The 23543-nt window shown below is 36.9% G+C and overlaps 1 protein-coding gene across 11 annotated transcripts in view; it reads left to right on the top strand.

Annotated features, from left to right (window-relative positions):
• Positions 1-23543, top strand: part of ENAH (ENAH actin regulator) — a 157726-nt gene that overhangs the window by 99811 nt on the left and 34372 nt on the right. For 6 of the 11 annotated variants that reach the window (XM_059065720.2, XM_059065723.2, XM_059065725.2 and 3 more), the window contains exon 4: positions 14478-14562. In XM_059065720.2, coding sequence (XP_058921703.1) covers positions 14478-14562 — 85 coding nt within the window. Of the gene's footprint in view, positions 1-9634; positions 9692-14477; positions 14563-23543 lie in introns of all 11 variants that reach the window. The other 5 variants (XM_059065670.2, XM_059065689.2, XM_059065722.2 and 2 more) reach the window with 1 other exon arrangement.

Genomic DNA, 23543 nt, shown 5'->3' with positions numbered 1-23543 from the left:
CATAAGGTCATTGCTGGAAGAGACACAACCAGATTGCCTTTCTAAAGACACCTCCCTGTTTTCTAGAATCACCCCCTCCCTTTAACAGTTCTCTTGTGCCCTGCCTTCTGATGCTTTTTGGTCATGAGGCTTGGGGAAGTAACTTACCTTCACCTGAATTTCTTCACACTGGGAATTGGCTATGGACCAGGCTTTTTCCTTGCTTTTTTAAAAAAATTTGTTTTTTGGCTGCGTTGGGTCTTCGTTGCTGCGCGCGATCTTTCTCTAGTTTTGTTTGGCGAGGGGGCTGCTCTTCGTTGTGGAGCATGGGCTCTAGGAGCGCGGGGTTCAGTAGTTGTGGCACGTGGGCTCAGTAGTTGTGGTGCACGGGCTTAGTTGCTCCGCGGCATGTGGGATCTTCCCGGACCAGGGCTCGAAACCGTGTCCTCTGTATTGGCAGTCAGATTCTTAACGACTGTGCCACCAGAGAAGTACCTTCTTTGCTTTTTAGAGTTGATTTTTTTTTTTTCCTGGAAGCTTGTGGGATCCCAACCTTATAGTCCATTAAAAACTTCAGGTATAGATTTCCTGGGTGTTCTGGGATTTCTTTATATTATGCTGAACAAGGCTTTATAGGAACCCCCACTTACCCATCCACATAAAGGTGGTTTTGTAGTTGAAGACGGTTTTATTTCCCTGACTTTTGTTTAAATATTTTCGGTCTTGTATATATCTCCTGCTTGATTATAAAATCATATACAGATTCATTCATTCTCATATTTATTCTCTCCTATTTGCATTATTTAGATGGAGTGCTATATGTAAAGGTACTTATAATACATAGTAGACCTTTAGCGAGTTCTGATTAAGTTACATTGATTCTGTAAAACTCCTATTTAGTTAAATAAATTTATCAGTCACCTGCAATGCGCCAAGTACTATACTGGTTGCTGGTAATGGGGAGATAAGTATGGCACAGATACTACCTTTGAGTATCTTGAAGTCAAGTGAGGCAGACAGCTGACTCTAACACAGTATAAAGTAGTAACTCACAATAAATTGGAAGGATCTTAGGCTTGAGGAGTTTTGGTATTTTACAGTGTGTTTCCTTCTGAGCTCTAGCTGGTATTGAAGTTTTTTTCCCCTCCCCCGTTTTGTTTTTAAATAACAATGTATCACTGCTGCTTTTGTAGTTCATTTTTAGAGAATGAGTAGTAAAAGACTAAGATTTAACGTGGAAAATATCTAATGAAGAAAGTAAAATGACATAGGATACAGGTTGAACTAAAATATTACTAAGAATATCATTTAAAATACGATAATAAGTATTTTGTGCACAGTTTTCCAGAAAAAGTTGTTCTTTATCGGGTAACATCCATGGATTCTTAAGAGTGGGAATATGGCATTCCTAATTTAAAGTTTCCTTAATTTTTATAAGTTTGACCACATAGCTGATGGCTTTTTTCATTTTCTTTGTTTGTCTGAATATTTGATGTTTCCTCTAAATAACACACCCTCATGTTTGAATTGTCATAACAAATTTAGACCTACTAATTGTGAGTCATATTTTTTAAAGAGTAGTGAAATAAAGATACATATTGTTATGGATATAATTACATTTCAGAGACTGAAGTTAATGATGTTTAGTTCGTAGAACAAGTTTATTTTTATGTACTTACTGACAGCCCACACCAATAACTTTATTTATATTTAATTCTGTTTTGTAAACCCCATGTGAGGTAAATAAACCCAGTTTATCTACTTTATCATATATTCATCAAAACTATTCTTTTAATAAAATTTTACTTATTTTTGAGTTTCCAAAAGTAAATGTGGACATCTTTGTCATTTAAGTGTTAGGGTTGTCTGGGGTTGTTTTAGATATAAGTTGCTTCTTGGTTTCGTTGATGAAGTATCACGAATTATTGTCCAGAGAAAATGAGAAGGACAAGGGCAGTAGGGTTCCCAGGGAGAAGTAGACAGCTGTCCTCGTTTAACTAGGACAGGCCTGGTTTTTGATGAACCATCCTGAATGGATATGTATTCAGAGTCATGACCTAAGAAATGCCTTTGATTTTTGATTCCTCCTGAAAAACAACATGATGGCAGAGGAACCTTCCCAGACCAGCTCTAGGGTTTGGAAGGGACATCCAGGTGCTGGCTCTGCAGTCCTTCCAGGCACTTGGGGTCATGCTAGTATTATTAATCGAGTCATTTCTTTCATTGTGTACATCCAGTTCTCCCGTCAGAACCTAGAGCCGGTTGCCCGACAAGAACTGCTCTGGGCAGTAGAACTCGGATTTCCAGCACAGCATTTTGTTTTTCTAGCGAAAAAATTTCTTCTGATTAAAAAGTTGTGTGTTTATTATAAAAGTGTAAGCAGTACAGAAAATCATAATGAAGAAAGTAAAAATATCTAAAGTCCCACCATCCACGCAATGGTTAAGAATCCACCTGCCAATGCAGGGAACATGGGTTCAAGCCCTGGTCCCAGAAGATCCCACATGCTGTGGAGCGACTAAGCCTGTGCACCACAACTACTGAGCCTGCGTGCCACAACTACTGAAGCCCGCATGCCTAGAGCCCGTGACCTGCAGCAAGAGAAACCGCCGCAATGAGAAGTCTGCACACCGCAAGGAAGAGTAGCCCCCGCTTGCCACAACTAGAGAAAGCCCGTGTGCAGCAACAAAGACCCAACATGGCCCAAAATAAATAAATAAATAAGTTTTTTTAAATGTTTAAAGAAAATCCCACCATCCAGAGGTAATCACCTTTAATATTTTCCATAATAGAAAAATAATAGGCACTGGGATATTTTTCAACTTTATGTTATAAATAATTCCAAGATGAAGAATACAAGCATGACATGGCACTTTTTCTTTTCCTTAATAGCTTTACTGTGTACCATGCAGTTTACCCATTTAAAGTATACAATTCAGTGGTTCTTAGTATATTCATAGAATTGGGCAGCTATCCCCACAATCAGTTTTAAGAACATCTTCATCACATGGGAAAGAAACCCTGTGCCCCTAAGTCACTATCACCACCCCTACTCTTACCCCACCCCCATTCCTTCATACCTCCCAGCTCCTGGCAGCCACTAATCTGCTTTCTGTCTCTATGTATTTGCCTGTTCTGTACATTTCATATAAATGGAATCATACAATACGTGATCTTTGGTGACTGGCTTCTTAGCGTAATTTTTTCAAGGTTCATGTATTTTGTAGCAGGTATCACGTATGGCAGTTTGAAAAGTAAATCATAAGAAAGCATGTATTCATGTATCTAGACAATTGACTTTCTTATTTTCACAATTGATGTTTGTGTGTTAAAGTTGTAGGAGTATGGTATACAGTGAAAGTAATGACTAATACTTAATATTTTTTTAAAATAAGGAGGTTACAACCAAAGCAGAAAGGCTTCCTCATAGTCTTTAGTTTAAAAAACTCAACATTTAAAAACTTGGTAAATTGTGAAAGTAGAATTGTGTAGTAGTTTTCTTTGCTAAATTGAATGTAAATAGAGGTGAACGCTTGGCCATTTGTGAAATCTCTGAAGTTTATTCTCTTGGTCCCCAGGCTCAGGTTTCTTGGCCAGCATTGTCCTTCCTTCACTTTTTTCCCACATCCAAGAGCATTATTACCTTAGAACTGCATACTTTTTTGGTTCTCTTAATTCTTTTTCTCTTACAAAAGTAGGAAAGAACAGACATGGTCTTTGAAAATTTCTGTATTATACTTTTAGAATGAAAACACTTTTCTTGGTTAAAAGAATTTCAGCTCTTTACATGTAGATGAGGAAGCAGAATTGCATGCGTTTCCTTAAAAATGATCTGAGGTGGTCTCATCTCATTGGATTGCCCACCACCCCCAAATGAGCCTGGCCCATGGAATCGGGTGCCTTTATCATCTCCCCCGCCCCAGACTTTAATTTTGTAGGATGTCACACATCTGTTTTCTCTCTGTCTCCCACTTTCTTTCTTGTCTGAATATAAGTTTGTACCACTTTGCCTAATTTTAATGTATGAAAACTTTTCTCCTAAGTCTTTAGACAGATTCTTCATATTTCTTAGAAAATTTGGTATTACCCAATTTTATACGTATGCTTATTATCTCCTTTCAAAATGTTTGAAGTAGATAACTGGGAAAAAACATATATAATTTTAAAACTAGAAATAGGAAATAAGAATTCTGAGTGAAGGAGGGAGGAGTAATTATATTAGTTGTCTGGGGGCTAATAGTAACTCCAGTTGAGTGTTGACTACCAGAAAGTTCTAATTAGTACCAAAAGGAAGCATACTAGTTGACCAAGAAAAGAATATCACAGGCAGAAGGCATGTGGCATGTGTAAAAAAGGCCGTGCAGCAGGAGGAGCATGTAGCTCATTTGAGAATATGGAAGACCAATGTACCTGGAGTGTAAAGAGAAACAAAGTATGAATTGGATGAGTTAGGCCACAGCCCCATCATGGGGAGAAAGCACTGGAGTTTGGTATTTATCTTAAGATCAGTGGGAAGATATTGAAGAGATTTTACTAAGGGAGATGATTTGATCAGGTTTAGTTGTTAAAGTATCGCTGGCTGCTGTGGGGAACGGGAGAGGTACAACATCAGAATGGACAGTTTATTTAATAGTCTAGGCTGGTGGTCCCTTAATTTTTGAGCTTATCTCCTAATGCACGTGTATTTTATAGCTTTTGTATATGTTTGCCATTGACATATTGCATACATTGTTAAACATGAAAAAATAGAACTGTAAAAAGGATGAGAAAAAAATTAACAGAAATGGGGCTTCCCTGGTGGCGCAGTGGTTGAGAATCTGCCTGCCGATGCAGGGGACACAGGTTCGTGCCCCGGTCCGGGAAGATCCCACATGCCGCGGAGCGGCTGGGCCCGTGAGCCATGGCCACTGAGCCTGTGCGTCCGGACCCTGTGCTCCACGACGGGAGAGGCCACAACAGTGAGGCCCGCATACCACAAAAAAAAAATAAATAAATAAAATTAACAGAAATAGAAGTACTACTGTGTTCTTTCCTACCCTAGGGTATGTTTAGCATTCTGGGATATATGAATCCCACTTTGAAAACCAAGAGATCATGGAACATGAAGAGTGACAGTGGAGGTAGTTTGGAGAACAATGAGGAGATTGCATTAACAGGCCTTGGAAATAGGTTAAATAGTAGTAATGGAAGGGCCCGAGATATCTGGTTTGCATAACTGAATAGATAACAGTGCTGGTTAGAGAGTTAACAGATACTCTAGTAATAAGCTAATCATCTTTATTAAAGTGCATTCTACCTGAATGTGGTGTTTTCTCTGAGCATATATGTACTTAATAGTGCCTTAGTACAAAATAGAAGGGGGTGGGGATGGTGAGGGGATTTGATCTATGCTCATGAGGAAGAAGCAGAGAAATGAATGTGGGACACGGGTTACTCTTACCTTTAGAAGAGTTAGGATATGGCAAGATTGGTAAGTTATAAACCCCTCAACTTCTAGGTGACTCTTTCAGTTTCTTTAGCTGGAGACAGTCACTCATTCCACGTCTAAAAATAAATGGCTTACGAAACAGATGTTAGACTGATGCTATTGCCAGTCAAGCCTAATCAATTATCAGCAATTTATCAACTGTTAGCAGCCATTTTCATTCTTGCTTAGAAGGGAATAAAATGCATTTGAGGCCCTAAATTGGGGGAGAACTAAAGAAATTAAGAGGGGTGGGGAAACCCAGTCATATAAACAGTTTTGCTTAAGATTCAGTGATGAAAAAAAAAAAGAGAGCAGTTCTATATGATGGTATTTTTTTCACATGTGGCTCTAGATGCATGATACCTCATTTTTTGAGATTTATAATGATTTTCCTTTATTAAAAACTGCATATATTTTAAAACAAAATTTGAAATTCTTTTGAAAATGTTTTAAAGTGCCACTTTAAAATTATCATCACTTTGAATAAAATTTACTATTTGTAATTCTCATTTAGCACAATGCCCTGCAAATATGGTACCTTTTTCCTCCCAGTTTTATTGAGGTATAATTGACAAATATGTTTAAAGTGTACACGATGATGATTTGATACACATATAAATTGTGACAGGGTTTCTTCCATCTATCACATGTTTATCTTTTTTGTTTGGTTGTTTTGTTTTGGTGAGAACATTTATGTTCTGTTCTCTTAGCATATTTCAATTATACAGTACAGTGTTATCAACTGTGCTATCATCCGTGTTTCATATTAAATCTCCAGTCTTTATTCATTTTGTAACTGAAAATGTATACCCTTTTACCAGCCTCTCTCTATTTCCCTCACCCCCCAGCCCCTGGCAACCACTTTCTACTCTCCGTTTCTGTGAGTTTAGCTTTTTTAGGTTCCACATCCAGGTGATTCCATGCAGTCTTTGTTTTTTCTCTGTCTTATTTCATTTAGCATAATGCCCTCAAGGTCCATCCATATTGCTGCTAACAGGATTTCCTTTTTCCTATGGCTGAATAATATTGCAGTGTGTGTATATATATATATATATATATATATATACTGCATCTTCTTTATCTGTTGATGGACACTTAGGTTGTTTCATATCTTGTCTGTTGTGAATAATGCTGCACTGAACATGGGAATGCAGATATTTCTTCAATATCCTGTTCTCAATTTCTTTGGGTATATACCCAGAAGTGGGATTGATGGATCATATGGTAGTTCTATTTTTAATTTTTTGAGGAGTCTCTGTACAGTTTTCCATAGTGCTGTACCAGTTTATACCCCATGGTACCTGTTTTTGAACACAGGCAACCATACCACTGCAGTGTCTTCTTCCATTCTATTCTATATACCTTAGAACAAACACAAACACATTTGCTTTCATGCCCTCTCGGAAATGGTTATAGTAGAACTTTGCAATCATGAGGATAATACCTGGGGCCCTAATGATGGTCAGAAGTACAATCACTGCTAATTTGCATGCTCTGCTGTGCTCACTTAACCAGCTTTCCAGAGAGTACAAATCAAATTAAAACCAGCTGTAAGCAAACATTATCTCATTTAATCCTCAGAAAAAATGCGGAGCTGGGTAGTTTCCTCATTACAAATTTCTTTGAGATTAACTCCTGATAGTGGAGACCTCTAATGTTAAAAATGTGAATGCTAAGGGTCTACTATAGTAATTATATATTGCAATAAAATACAGTAATACCTATCAAATGACAGCCTGTCATTTTCTCCTACTAATATCTCACCCAAGGTTTGTGTATTTCCCTGCTTGTACAAAATACCTAATGCTAAAGGATGTTAAAAGACGGGGAAAAGCCTGAGGGATAGCTGTTTTACAAACTATATTAGAAATAAATGAACAACCATGACAAGACTATTTCCAGGTCAGAGTAGCTCATAGAGATGGTCTTTTTTCTTTTCTAGAAGTCTGATATAGATGTTAAGTTTTGCTTTTTTGATGCATCTTAACTGCTTTAGTTAACCGCTTTAGTTCATGCTTTCCTTTAGGGTGCATCCTTATTTCTCTCAGCCGTAAGCCTATTTTAATACACTGATTTAAAGAGAAGTGTCTTTTTTTTTAAACTGAATTTACTCAATCTGTACACTAAACATTCTTTGCCCATATTCCACCCTCCTCCCTCAACTGAGTGAAGAAAGTTAACAGCATCAGTATTAAGCAGGAAGTGCTGTTAGCCGTATGCATATGATGGAATGAATAATTTAGTATCTTCGGGAAATGCAACTGCAGTAGAACTCAAGCAACCTTATCAGAATTTAGATAAGTATTTTATGGGATGGTATGAAGTACAAGTCAGTATGAAGAATATGTTTAAAGATACCAAGTGCAAGAATGTTGCATAAGAGTTTAAACTGTGACAAGATTGGGGATTTGGGGTCTTATGTGGTAGTAATGTTTTACCTGAATTCTGACGATTGTCAGATGACTTTTTGCCAAAATGATCGGTAATGGAATGTGGCAGTTTCTTTGCTGTCAGAGACGAGATAATTTCTCAGGTTTTTCCCGTAAGTTTTTAATATTTTCCTTTTTTTTTCCTTCTTTAACTTTGAATGAAAGGAACTGAAGGGTAAAACCTGAAGACTAGGCATGTTTATTTAATAAAGGCTTTATAGAAGTAGTCATTTACAAACATAGGTAAGACAGATTTTTTTTAAAAGTTTAAACAAAATATAATTATTGAAAATCTTCTAAATGGTTTATCATCTTTGGCATGATCTCATTAGGCTAGTAGACATTTTATATGTATGCCTGTGGCCTTTTTTTATGTCATTACTGTAAATATTGTGCATGCAACTTTAATAATAATTGATTAAGTGGGTGGAAGTACTTAGGAAAGGTGACATTCAACAATCTTATTTATTTTGTGTTTGAAAATATCTGCTGTATTTAATATCTTTAAAACAAGACTTAAACATTGGATTATATTAAATCTAATTTCTAAAAAACAATAAAAAATTCTTATTTAAGATTTATTACCATTTTCAGGTGTGCATTCTTTAAATATAAATTGGTTTGGTTCTGATTCTATGCAGACTTGTAGTTAGCAAAAATTGTATTATTTAAAGAATATAGTTTTAAGGGAAATCTAAATTACTCTCGTTTGCCTTTATGTAGTCTTTCTTGTCAATATATATTTAACTTGTTTATTGTTTCTTGATTAATACTAATGGAAAGAGAAAATCTTTCCTATGCTGAAAAGAATTTTTGTAGTATTTTATTTATAGAAAATATTGATGTAAAGTTTTGAATGTCACTAATGTAAAACTAAAAGAAATTTAATTTTTGTTTTTCCCACCCCAGTTTTGAGTGTCACCTTGCTTTTGTAAAAGCCTTTCCCCCTTTTCATAAATTATCACCTCCTTCTCATTGAATTTTTTCACTTAAAGAGAATTTACCTCATTAATACTTAAGGTAAATTTTAGTATAGGCAACCTAAATATTAAATGGCTTTTTGAGGTGGCCACACATTTTTTAACAAGATTTTGTCAAATTTGTATGCATATATACATATTGAAGAAAAGAGGAAAATAAAATGTGGCTTAATAAAACAATGAATAATGTTGCTGTTTTTCAAAGATGAAAAATGAAGATATTCTTATTTGACATCAGTGAATATGTAACACTTTAATTGCTGGAGGCTGTGTAAAGTGGCTTTGGTCTTCAACGAGTAGAGATGAGTTCATCTCATGTTAAGCTAATCTTAAGCATTTCCCTTAAATTTTTTTCAGCTGCAAATTCTTTTAAATGAGCAATACTAAAAGGAGGGTAGCTATCATGGAATTAACTAATGGCCATAGATCTGACTTCCTGTATCTCAGGTCCACTTACTTTTTAAGATAATTGTAAAATGCAAATCGATTGCATTCTCTGATTGTATAACTCAGGAAATAATTAAGCTATAAGTGCATCATTTGGTCTGTGGCTTATTATAGGGTTTTTTCCACAAATAAGATTACACATAAAATTTTTTAACAAGTGTATGTTAAAGAGGATACGTTTTTATTAAATTACAGAGTTTCCAGAATGAGGATCTAGCTAGGACGTATGTGTAATACTTTTGAACCTTTCAAAGCACCTTTTAGTTTATGTCAAGTTCTTCAGATGGCCCCGTTGTCCTTTGAAGCTTCTAACACCAAGGTGTCTGTTGCAGCCCAGAGCAAAGTTACTGCTACCCAGGACAGCACTAATTTGCGATGTATTTTCTGTGGTAAGCAACATTATGTTTACATTACTTTTTCAAGCTGTGGTACATACTCCTTGCGCATTTCCATAACTTTTGTTTCTTAGGCCATGGTCTGGTTTGTGGTATTTGGGATACACAGCAAGCTACTGTTTTATGTTGTGATATTTGTTGTGGTTCATGTAGGTGATTTGGTCAGCTTTTGAGTTGGCTTCTTAGTAAGGATTTAGTTAGAATTAGGATCTCAGAACTAATTCTTGTTCACTTCCAACACGAATGAGAGGGGTTTTTGTTTGTTTGTTCGTTTTTGTTTTTAACTATTTTGTTTGAGAGCAGTTTTTTAAATTAGAATTTAAGGGGAAAAGTTATATTCATCTTAATCTGATTTGGGGAATATAAATGTGATTTATTGGAAGGGAGATTTGCTTAACTTGAATTTTCAGGTGTACACGTTGTAAGGCAGATGTGAACTCTTATTAATAGGTTGATTTCTGATTGACAGCCTCCTTTATTCAGTAGGTTAGATATCTGTGGCTTAGGAGTGAATGTAGGCTTATAGAGTGTTTTCTTTCACTCTCACGCTCATATACACACGTGTGCACATATATGTGTTGTTTGCATGGACAAACCGGTTATGTCACTTAACCATTCCACATTACAGTTAATCAGGTATATGCATATCCTTCTCCTTACACTAGGATGTATCTATATATGTACACATATACACAACACACACACGTCTGAATTCTTTATTCTCATTTGATCCTAAAACTTTCTGATTTGAAAACCCAAGTTCAAAAAGTGACTTTTAAATCTTAGAGCCTTTTTTTTTTTTTTTTTTTTTAAACTCGTATATACCTTTTTGACTACTGTATACCTTGGCTGGCCAGATTATTTTATGAGAGATAAAATGATATATACTACTAAAATTTTATATAAACAATTCAGCTGTGTATATGTACTTTATCCATGTGAATCAGAGTTTTTGATATGATCCTTCAGTATTACTAACATTGTTTCTTGACCTATAAAGAGAATTGCTTTAAGATTGATATACTTGCTGGTTTAGGCAAAGAAGCATGTGTTATAAATTTCCAAAAATGAAAATTCTAATGCATTTCTTAATCACCTGAGGTTTTATTTTACGATCTCTCCAGGTGACAGTTACAGCAGTGAGCCTGTTGCGCGGCTCCTGATAAACTCTCCACTCCTTCTCAGGTTCCTTAATTAATCATTACAGATTAAGTGATTAATTAGTAACTTTTAGTTCTGATTTTTCTGCCTCCTCCTGGGGGTTCTTCCAGGCGGTCTTTTGAACTAGCCATGAGTGATTGTGTTTGTGTTACTAGGACTCTATTTAGCTCTTTTTGAAAACCTGCTTGATGTTCTATACTTCGCTACTTAATATGTGTAGTTCACATGCAGAATAATAGAGTTTACCCAACTGCAGAGAAAAGATTGATTTGGCCTTCGTAAAGGTGAATTTTTTAAGTTGTAAAATAGTGTGTTAAAAAGCAGTTTCCCCCAGTAGTATGTTTAATTGATTTAACTGTGTACAAACAATATAATTACCACATTGCTAAGTTTAAACTTGATTGTATTGTGTATAATAACACCTATTTGTCTTTTAGTCCTGTGTTTTAAATAGTCTGTGGCTAAGTGTGAAACTAGGTCTGTGACAATTAAAATGTGACAGTAAGTGAAATATGCTTTAGCCAAAACTCAGTATTGAAGTCAAGACTGAAATGCCATTCATTCCTGGTTTAGAGAGACATTCTATTCTGATTTCCATCATTTATAAGATACCATATCAGTGACATGGACACATTTTCTTTATTAGAAACATGTGATTGACATACTTTGCCATATGAATTCTAGCCAGGACAAATTAAGACCAACCATTGTCTTTGGCTGTGGTAATAGAACAGAGAAAACTAACCGTCACGTAGCTACTGTTCTTTATGATACAATAGTAGGAACAAAGCAGGGTCACGTGTCCCTTCTCCTTTTTTCCCCCAAAAGAGCCGTTAACCACCCTGTGATGCTCATAAAATATTGTTACTTACCCACTGGTTAGGAAAGTACCTTTTTTGCATTCTGTGAGAACACAAATACTCATGTAGGCATATGACCTATGTGAAGTAACTAATAGTTATATTCCAGAAAATACAGTGGCAGCTGACAGCCTTGCCTAATCTTAATTGCTGCTTCATGTTACGTGTGGTGCCTTTGGTATAATTTAACAATTGTATAACCCAGTAGAATGTTTGACAAGAATGAAGAATATAATTGAGTACCTGAGTTTCCTAATTTACCTAAGACTCTTTTATTTAATGCTCACAGTATATTTATATTATTTCTTAAATGCACATGAATTTCAATGTGCTTGTTATTGTTAGTTGACAATGTTGATGAAGAAGAAACAAACGAAATAACCAGGTTAAGTATGGATGTGAGAAAATGCCAGGGGGAAGGCGTCCTCTCTTCTGCCCCCCAGTTAAAGAAGGTGTTTGGGAAGACAAATAACCCACTATCACCAAGAACCATGTAGAAAAGAATTTTAAGAGTTGGTCAGTTGTTCTTGGATTCCTCTCCTCCCATTTTAAAAGGATCTTCCTTGTAGTAAACTATTTTTATAATTAATAATATCAGCCAGAAAATATTGCCCACATTTTAAAAACCTCCTTTTAAAACAAGCTTGCTGAGTAAACTTTTAAATTAAAAAAACAATCCAAAATAGTTTTTATAAATTGCTAAAAGAAACCTTTCTCACATTCGTTGTATCAAACTTTGGACAGTTTAATTTTTTAAAAAAACCCTTTAAATAAAATCAGTAGGATTGAGTTGAAATTTTGACATCTTTCTGTTGAATTTATGTATGTGAGTTAAAACTTACATCAAGAGATTTTTAATTGGTGAATTTAATCTGTTATTACTGTTGTGCTACAGTACCTGATGTAGATGTGAATTAGTAGGATCGAATTCTTTGAGATTGATGCCAAACAAATCTACCTACTGACATTCACTGCTTAATTATTTGAGTAGCATGAAGTTTTAACTTACATACACAAACGTTGTTTTTAAAACTAGTTAAACCATGGTGGTCTTGTGAGTTGCCCATGCTGAATGCTCACATTTAATATTTTTGGATAAATATAACTTTGGAAAATACTCCCCTTCTCACACTTACCCTTCCACCTTGTATGTCCCCCTCCTCTGCCAGAAGAGACGAGTAAAGTACTAAACATTAGGGTATGGCTTAATATGACTCATTATGTTAATATCCAAAAGAATTCCAGTCTGTCTCCTAGACACATTACATATTTTCATTTATGCAAACATTTAAGTGCATTTTTAATTTTAAAAGCTTTATTTTATTTTATTTTATTTTGCTGTTGCTGATTACATAGGATTAATATATTTTTATATTTCCTCTATGTGGCTCTTAAAATAGCAGACTCTTTTAGGAAATCTAATGAAATATCACTGCAGGTGTCATCTAATTTGTCTTTAGAGGACAAATTAAATGATTAATCTAAAAATGTGTAAAGAGATGAGGAGAAAAATTAGTAGGTAAGTTCAGATCAAATTATTTGTTTTTCTACACTTGGGATATAAAAGTACTGTATTATATTCTAATGAACCTTATCCTTCTCGTTGTGAAATCTTCTCCACTAGTATAAAATACTTGTGCTTTTAACTCATAAATTACAAGAGTTTGCTTTAGCACATAGAAGCATTTATTTATTAACTGTTTTTTATACTAGTGGTCGACAAAACACTTTCAAACTGTCTGCTAGGGGCCTTTGCTGGCACACTAGAATTCACAGATATGTGCAGCATATCATTACTCATATATTTCTCTCCAAGAGTGGAAGATAACTACTGTTTCTTTATTCTCTTGTTTACTGGATTAGATTTCAAGATTGTTCTGTTGTAACCATAGGCATTGTATATTAGGTCCAGTATTTTATTTATCTCATTTTATGACACATAATTTTTATATCCAGTGACATTAAAATGTCCCATTATTTAGTGGCCTTCTTTATGAGATGCTAAAAATGGGTCTGCATTTTATATGATGTGGGAATGAATGGTCATTAGTTTCTCATGACAGAACCATGTTGGTTTGAACACAGGTTTTTTTTTGTTTTGTTTTGTTTTTACCCAAATGAAAAGTTATTATGATTACCTGTGTTACATTAAAAATTCAGAGAAGTAGGTTAATTATATATGGAAGTTTAGTAATTGTTTGTTTTCACCAGTGCTGGAAATGCCAGGCCATTAAATAAGAATGGCACCTTAAAGTGGGCAAATATGATAAATGCATTAGCATGCGTCAGTCTAGTAATAAGGTTCTCATGTTCTCTCTCTCCTGTTTTTCATTTCCAGTGTTCTATTTAGGTGAGTTTTTGAATTCTGATTTTTCATTTAAGTTCTCCCTCTCCACTTCATGAATAAGTACCCCAAAGAGAATGTCTCATTGTCGTAGAAACGTCAAGCTTAGGTGCCTATTCAGATGCTCATTGAACACTTGTTTTACTCAAGCTCTTCATATATAAATGTTTATTTTTTCTTTATTGTTGATGTTTTCCATTTGTTTCAAGTAAGCCTTCTGGAGGTAATGACAGTATTATGTTGCAGTCTTTCATTTGCTGTGTGTTATATGAAGCTTATATTTTATTTTGCTAAACAAAAAGAAGATACATTTGTAAATATGTGATGGTTTTATGTTATTCTCATGATTTTATCTACTTTATCCAGTGCAATATAAAGATAATGTTCATCTATAGTGTTTCCCTCCCTTTTTTAGGGCCGACATTGCCTAGACAAAATTCACAGCTACCTGCCCAAGTTCAGAATGGCCCATCACAAGAAGAATTGGAAATTCAAAGAAGGTAAATTCACAAGTTATTTGCACTTTTCTTTCTACTACAGAAGCTCAATCTGTGAAAATCTTATATTGAAAGTAGATTATGTCTCATCAGCCATTTGGAAGTCTGAACTTTTATTGTTATATTAAGTTTTAGAATCACTGTTAATAATCAAGCAGATTCTTAATAGGCTGGACAAAGGATGTTATAAAATTTTATATATGCTTTTTTTTGGTAAAAATCATACTCATGAATTTAAAATATTTTAAATACTCTTAACAGCATATAAAATGTCTTTATACTTCAAGCAGTCTTATTTTTATAGCAGTTATAAATTAATCTGTGATCATTATGCCTGTCACATGACTGGAAAGTTGAAATAGTGTTGGTTGTTTGTATAAGGCATTGAATATTGAACAGGAATAGTAATGGAATGCAGAATCATTCTGTTTATGATTAAACTGTGATTGAATGAAATCAATAACATCTTCATTATCTCAGTGCAGTTTAAAAATACATTTGAAATTATAATACAGCCTCATTTAAGGGTAGTTTTTTCTGAATTAACCCAGAGTCTCTAAACTAGAGGCTACTTTATATAACAAAGTAGTTTTGTAAAATTCAGTGACATTCAGTAACTAAGATTGAGCTAGTCAAACCAGGTACTCCCCATTTTAAACAAATTAAAACTTTTTAGAGATGTTGATACTGCTTTTTGTTACTAATAGGGCACCCCTGTTTTGTTCTGGGGAATTGATTAACCATCTTATAGATGGAATTTTCCAATTGAGAGGCATTTGCTCTATGGCAGGCCAGCAATTTTTCTTGTCACTTTTGATTTGGACCTCATATTTGAAATGTTCTTCATATTCTTTATGTGGTCTTATGTTTCCCTGACAGACGGTCAAAGGAATCTCTTGCTATGGTTGTGTGTTGTTGCTTTGCTGTGTAACTACTTAGCTCTTGAGGAACGCCCTCCAGGATCTCTTAAAGTGAATTTCGTTTTTGCCACAGTCTGTATATTTAGTTAGATTACTCTGGAACTAGCCTCCAAATTTGGTGAAACTCTTTTTCTGCTCTTTAGAGTGATGCTATAACAGATATAAATAAAATTAAGTTTCTGTAGAAATAAGGGAAGTTTAAGGAATATAATCCTTTATTTCAGTTCCATATTGAAAGTTTTAAACATACTAGAATAATTCCAAGAGTTAGAAATTGTATGCTGTCTCTCACACACCAAATGGAAAAGTAATTAATAAAAAATGATCATAGTTTTATTGAGAATAACACATTTGTAGAAAACTAGGAAGAACCAGGAGAAAATCCTGAACATAATAGACCATCTCTGGTAATACAGAGCAGGCAAGCAAGTAATCCCTGACACAGTTGCTGGAGTCCAGGACAGCACAGAATACAAACAGAAGTCTTCTCCTGGTATTGCTGCCTTGTCAAGGGTCAAGGTGGGTCATCTGCTTCACAGAGGGTTGTCAAGAACTTGCAGCATGCAGTTTTAGTTGAAAACGAGTATTAAGTGAATTTTTAGTAATTGTTATGAGAACGCCATGCCCTCATGTATGTTCTTATTTCAAAGCGTTCATCTGGACTTGAGGTTTTTCTCTTTGTATGTAAGTAGATACTTAAGGGTTTGAAAATTGAAGATGTTTATATTACTTATTTGTTTACTTGAAGACTTTAACTCAGTCATTCTGAAGAGTGGAATCCGAATTTCTGAAAAATTGGTATGAATTTTAAATTATTTTCTGTCCATAGTCATGCACAGACTCATCTTTCTTCTTCCACTTGACACCAACCAATTTCCTTCTCTCTCATTATTAATTTCATCTCCATTCCTTTTCTTTATTCTTCACCCCATTTCCTTTTTTTATGTTCTTTTGTTGTTGCTGTTGTTCTGTGGGGGTGTTTTGGCTGCATTAGGTCTTCGTTGCTGCGTGTGGGCTTTCTCTAGTTGTGTCGATTGGGGCCTCCTCTTCGTTGCGGTGTGCAGGCTTCTCATTGTGGTGGCTTCTCTTGTTGCGGAGCACGGGCTCTAGGTGCGTGGGCTTCAGTAGTTGTGGCACGTGCGCTCAGCAGTTTTGGCTCGCGGGCTCTAGAGCGCAGGCTCAGTAGTTATGGCACACGGGCTTAGTTGCTTCACAGCATGTGGGATCTTCCCAGACCAGGGCTCGAACCCGTGTCCCCTGCATTGGTAGGGGGATTCTTAACCACTGTGCCACCAGGGGAGTCCCACCCCATTTCCATTTTCATCTCATGAAATCTGCTTTGTGTTCACGAATCTACTGGATGTGCCGCTTCCATCATTGACTTATTCTAGTTTAAATATCTTCTCTTGGTCTACATATTCCACTTCTCTCTCTTCCTTTTGATGCTTTAGAGTATCTTTTTTGCTAACTCTTCTCCTTTTCTGTACCTCTTCCTTTTCTTATATAAGGCTTTACACTTAGCTATCTCTTTTTTATTTCTGCACACATATAACCTTTGAAAAGTTGATGATTTGGTTGGATCTTACAGTTTTCTTTTAACTTCTGTGCTGATGGCTTTAAAATCTACAGCTCCTGATTATCCAATGGAGAGCCAGACCCATATTTCCAGATAAATGGAGTAGTGTCATGGGTCCTTTTGAGAATTTGGTAGAAGTAGTGAACTACTGCCCTCCATCCAGTCCCCCCACCCCACCCAACCTAACCCTTCAGATACATGCATGTGATTTTGCACATGTGCACGCATGTGTACCCTTACATGGTCCAGAGGATCACAGACCCCCTTAATTCCAACAGTGGATCCTCAATGAGAATTCCTATTTTAGAGCTCATCCATTTGGGTATCCTACTGATGCCTCAGTTTAAACCCTTATGATTTCATTTTAAATGTACATTCCTTCTTCTCTCTAATATTTCTCCCAAAATTTCAGCTTAGAAAGTCTATAATTATCTTCATTCACAATATCTATTCAAGTACATTTTGTTATTTCTTTCTAAAAGCCTGTTGGATTTACTGTCCTGACATTCTCATTACTAATAGCTTTCTCCAGTATTTATTCTCTTGTATACCGCTATAGTTTTCTGACTTCCTAGTTTTTCTGTCTTTAAGCTAGATCCCTTTCACTTATTCCTACTTTATTACTGCCAGATTATTTTTTCTTAAACTTTTTTGCACAGACAGTGCAGGAGAGTCTAAAAGGCAGGGAGGGTGATCTGCTGCACACTTGTGCCTTCCCCCCCTTTTTTTTTTTGCATTACGCGGGCATCTCACTGTCGTGGCCTCTCCCGTTGCGGAGCACAGGCTCCGGACGCGCAGGCTCAGCGGCCATGGCTCACGGGCCCAGCCGCGGACGTGGGATCTTCCCGGACCGGGGCACGCACCCGCGTCCCCTGCATCGGCAGGCGGACTCTCAACCACTGCGCCACCAGGGAAGCCCTTCCCCTCATATTAATCATGAGACTTAATCACTTTTAACCATTTCTACTTTCAGTACTTTTGATGAGTTCTTCTATAGTAATATATAATGTGTTTATATTTGTTTCTTGATTAGTCACATTACAGATAGTACCTATTGACTCTACACTATGAAAAAATGAAGAATTCTTCACTTCCCCTGCCAGTTATGAGTAGTTATTATTTTTAGTTCTTCTAACCTTAGTATCTCTTCACTCTTCACTCTGTAAGAGGAATGCAGTAGTTCTGCACATCTCCCTATCCCCTTTCTTCCGTTCTACTACCTAGTTTTGATAGACACATCATTTTTTAAATTTTATTTTTTTGTTTTTTATTTTCATGGTTTATACATTTGTAGTCTTTCTATTACTGTCATTAAATCTTTGTCTTTATGTTAGTAGGTGATGTTTTTTCCCCCTTCCTAGAATCCTTTTAAACCTTCTTATTAACCATGGTAGTCTGAGTTTTCACAAAGATGTGATATGTTTTTGGTTTTGGGGTTCCCCCCCATTTATTAAGCTTAGTACTTAATGGACTGTTTCCATTTGAAGACTTATCCACAACTCCTAGATTTTTTTTTTTTTAATTTTATTTCTTTAGCCATTTCCGTCTGTTTCTTCTGTTCTCTTTTTGGGGAGCTCCTACTGATCAAATGCTGGGCCTCCTGGGTTATTTCCTTATGATGCTTATCTTTTCTCATTTTCTGTCTGTTTCTGTGTTCTGTATTCTTGATGATATTTTTAACCATATGTTCTAGACCAGTGTTACCTAGTAGAAATATAAGTTACATATTTAATTAAAATTTTTCTAGTAGCCATACTAGCAAAAGTAAACAGGTGAAATTAAATTTAATAACATAAAATATGTTGTTAAATAAAATATTTAACCCATTATAATGGAAATATTATCATTTCAAAAAGAAATTAAGATATTTTACATTCTGTTCGTCAGACTGAGTCTTCCAAGTTCAGTATGTATTTCTTACACTGGCAGCACGTTTCTGTTCAGGCTGCCCGCAGTATGCGTGCTCGAGAGCCACATACGGCTCATGTCCACCTAATTGGACAGCATAGTAGTTGATCTCCTATAATTTAATTTTATTGTCCAAGAGCCTTTGGCGGGGTGGAGGCGGGGGGAGTGATTATTCCTTTTTCAAAACAGCCTGTTCTAAATTCATGATTGTATCTTAAGTCCCTCTTGTTTCTCATCCTTTGTGTGAATTATCTCCTTCCTGTAGAGTAGTATTGTTTGCCTTATTGGTTTTACCCAAATATCTGGTCATCTTTAGTGGTCTCTTTATTTCTGAAAAAAGAATTAGTCTGCATGACGTCAGTACTTGGCTTGGGTTTCCTCTTCCATTATGAAGTTTGGGTGTCTACGGACAGCATTCTTCCCTGACCGAGGGCTGCCAAGGCGGGGTCTGTGCAAGTGGCCAAGCGGACAGACTGACAGGCTCTCCTTTGGGTTACAAGGGTGGGGAGCAGACAGGCCTCAGCCCCACAAAGCTGAGCTCCCTCTGGTTCTACCAGACACCCTAGCTCATCTGAGGCAGCTTGTTCGCTTTGTCTAGAGGACAGTCTTCTGTGATAAATGCCATTCCATCCATTGAGCTGAGGTTGGGGAACAGAGGGATGAGTGGTGCGTTTTCTTCAGACTGTGTGTTTATTAATCAGCTTGACCATGGCTGTACTGCCCATTCCCATTCTTTCTACCTGCTGATCTCAAGTTAGGTCTTTCCCAGATTCTTCTCGCGTCTGCTCCAGCCATTCTGAGTCTGTGTTCGGGACGCTGGATGCCTCCACTCTTCAGCTATGTTCCAGGCTAAGTGCTTTGTTCTGAGTGCTTACAGTATATCAGGGTGGTGGGTGGCCGACAGAGAGCCTCAACCTAATCAGAGAATAGAGTGAACGTGACACAGTGTAGCAGAAGATGGTAAGTGCTATGGGAAAAAGAATAGAGCCAAGTGAAGGGAGTATGTGTTGCAGAGGGCCAAGGGGAAATGGTTACAGCTTTAAACAGGTTGGTCAGAGCAGATCTTACGGAGATGAAAGGAAGGAGTTAGGAAGGAGTTAGCCGAGTGGATGTCTGGGTAAGTGCATTACATACAGCAGAGGGAGCAGTCTGTGCAGAGCCTGAAGGCAGGATTGTGCTCGCGGACAGGGAGGGACGAGGAGGCGTGGAGGCTGGAGCGGAGAGAACAGGAGCAGAAAACGAGAGTAGTGGAGGAGTCGTGTCATGTAGGACACTGCAGGCAATTATAAAGAATTTAGCTTTTATTCTGAGAGAAACGAGGGCCCATTGGATGATTTTGATAGGAATGATCTGGCTTAACATTTTAACAGAATTAGTTTGCCTGCGTTGTTGAGACCAGACTATAGAGAAACACAAATGAGAGCAGGTACAGGGTTGTGATAGCAGCCTAGCAAGAAAACTAGTTAAGAGGCTGTGGCGGTAAACTAGGCAGGAAATAATGGTGGCTTTCCCCAGGCAGTGGAAGCGGTGAGAAGGCAGATCCTTACATTTCTTGGTGGATTGTATGTGGGGTGTGAGAGAAGGGGAGGAGTTGTGGTCTTTAACGTAAGCTTTGGGAAGGATGGAATTACCATTAACTGAGACTGTGAGTGGCATGTTTTGTGGGGAGAGATCAGATGAATTTTGAAGATGTTAAGCCGAAATGCTCGTTGGACATTCGAGTAGAGATGTTGACTACTAGGTAGTTGGATGCACTAGTACATAGGAACCGGGAAAGGATTCTAGACGTAGAACTCCTCCCTACCCTTTTTTGTCTTCCAGAAATTTGATGATAAATTTGGTCTACTAGAGACCACTCAACTCAGTTTTCTACTTTGTAGTGGGTTTATTTATGCATGTTTTTGTTATTTTTCTGGAATTCCACTGGAATCTTGGAGCTGGGGAAGCCAGTTTGCTCACATGGACCATCTTGAGTAAGAAGAGTCCAGTAGCTCATGTCACGTCCCTGCTCGCAGTACGGGTGGCCAGCTCTCCTCGCATCCAGTTTAATTCTTTGGCCTGACACTTAAGAGCCCACCCCATGTATCTCTTTCCTCCCTTATGACTGTCTGTACGCCATACTCGGTTTCTCCCTCCGTGCTTCTCTGTAGCATTTACCTCTCTGTCCTGCCTTTCTCGTCCTTTCTGTCTTGTCCTTTTCTGTAGACTGTTTTCCAGGTATATCAATGGTTTTCATTTCTGAACTCCTGTAACTGAACCACACGCTCTTTTATTGTTTGTTGTTTACTTTATATATGAGTCTTATCTCCACAGTGAACATTATAGGCTCCTTGAGTGTAGGGACCTGAATAAAGTTTTGAATAAAAAGCGAAGAAGTTCAGTGGTACTGAATTCATTTATATGTAGGTGTTGGGTTATAACAGGCAGACAATATGAGTTCATAAGGTTGTTGGGACCATTAAATAAGATAATACGCACTCTTTTCATGCTGCCTGGGCTTTTCTGTGTGTGCTGTTTGGGAAACGGTGGGAGCCGTTCCTGAGGAGATGCTCTTTGAGCTGTGCCTTGAAGGGGAAGTGAACTAGGGGTTTCCAATCATAGAATGGAAAAGCATTCTAGGTGGAAAGAGTCTGTGTGTAAGAGCCAAGGGAGTGCACACCACCTGCGTGACGTGAGTACTGCCCCTCTTTCCCCGCTCCAGGACTGATGATGCTATTAAATTAGTACATAAAGGGCCTTTATACCATGCTAAGACATTGCTTTTTAATATTCTTTCCCTGTTTGTCATATAATAAAAAGGCATCTTGCTTTGTAAAACTGTAGTATTTTCAAGTTATAAGAAAAATATATGCCATTTTCTTTTGACCTACGTGCCAAACAATCTGTTTTTGCTTATGGTTGAAAGATACTTGGGAAAAGGTACTACAAAACCCAAAATTATCTGCTAAATTTTATATAGACAGTTAGTGCTGGTCTTCACTTTATGTCAGCCAGCAGCTGTGCATGGCTGGATCTCGTTTTGTAGATTAAAAAACACAGTGGCAGAGGGGTGTAGAGCACACTAGTGAGACGTTTGGTTCCCAACAGAAATTATATTTTCAAAATTTATTTTGGGTAGTTATTTATATAAAAAAATAAATTTTCTTGTGCTTGAGTTTATTTTCAGAGGCATGATAAAATACCCTTGGGACAACTTTCATTTCATAAGTTGAATAACTTTATCCTGTTACTTTGGCTATTTAACTGGATCTTTCTACGCCGTTACTGGAAAATGTAGTAGAAGAGAATATTAATTTGCATCATAACATTCACCTGCAATTTTAGTAGTTATATTTTCAATACCAAGTTCATATTATAATGAACGTTACATTTCTGTTACTACTCTTAGGTAAGCTGTTACTTGGTATCAGTCATTGATTTTTGAAGACTGGTAAATGATTTGTATTTGATGAGCTAATAATAATGGATGGGGTAGGAGGAAAATGATGTGAGTAGTGTGCTCCTTGGGTATATGTGTGCATGTGTATGTGTGGTGTGCATAACAAACTTTATAATAGGGTTTTTGCTCAGAACCATAAATTATAAGTGGATTATTTTAATCAATAGCTAAAAATTCTTATTCTTCAAGTTATTTTTCTTGGCTTCTGACTGTTACAAAAAGGAAATGAATGGCTTAAAGAAAAATTTAACGACATATTTAGAATCTGGTTTTGTTTGGGACTGTCCATTGCACTTTGAGGAACGTCAGTTGCACTTCAGGGGCATCAGTTGTACAATGTGAAGACAAGAAATGGCCGTCTACTTTGGTTTCTAAAATTTTGTTGATGAGTGGTGTTACGGATTGAATAGTGTCTCCCAAGAAAGATACTTGAAGAAGTCCTGGGACTTGCCTGGTGGTCCAGTGGTTAAGACTCCACACTCCCAATGCAGGGGGCATGGGTTTGATCCCTGGTCGGAGAACTAAGGTCCCGCATGCCGCATGGCACGGCCAAAGGAAAAAAAAGAAAAGAAAAGAAAGATATATTCTAATCTCCACTACCTCAAAATGTAACCTTTTGGAAATAGAGTTGTTAGTCAAGATGAGGTCATACTGGAGTGAGATGGACCCCTTTATCCAACACAACTGATGTCCTTATAAGAAGAGGAGAAAGTTACAGAAGCAGGATGGCCATGTGAAGACAGACACAGAGAGAACACCATGTAAAGATGGAGGCAGAGATTATAGTGATGCTTCTACAAGTCAAGGAATACCAAGAATTACCAGCCTTCCTGAGAAGGAAGAGCAAAGCATGGAACATATTCTTCCTTAGAGGCCTTAGAAGGAACCAACGCTGCCAACACCTTGATTTCAGATCTGTCACCTCCCATACTGAGAGAATAAATTTCCATTGTTTTAAGCCACCTAGTGTGTGGTTCTTTATTATGGCAACCACAAAAACTAATACAGGTGGTAACTAGCTTAGGAGACCAGCAAAAGCTAAACTAAGCCAGGACAGAGAAGAGAAGGGTTAAGTTGCTGTGCTGCCTCTCAGTGGCAAGCCGTTTCATAATGCTACACATAGGAGGGTTAGGTAAGTCTG

Source organism: Kogia breviceps, chromosome 1 (assembly GCF_026419965.1).
Source record: "Kogia breviceps isolate mKogBre1 chromosome 1, mKogBre1 haplotype 1, whole genome shotgun sequence".
Classification (NCBI taxonomy): domain Eukaryota; kingdom Metazoa; phylum Chordata; class Mammalia; order Artiodactyla; family Physeteridae; genus Kogia; species Kogia breviceps.
Note: the sequence above shows the minus strand (reverse complement) of the source record. Positions and strands in the feature narration are given on the sequence as shown.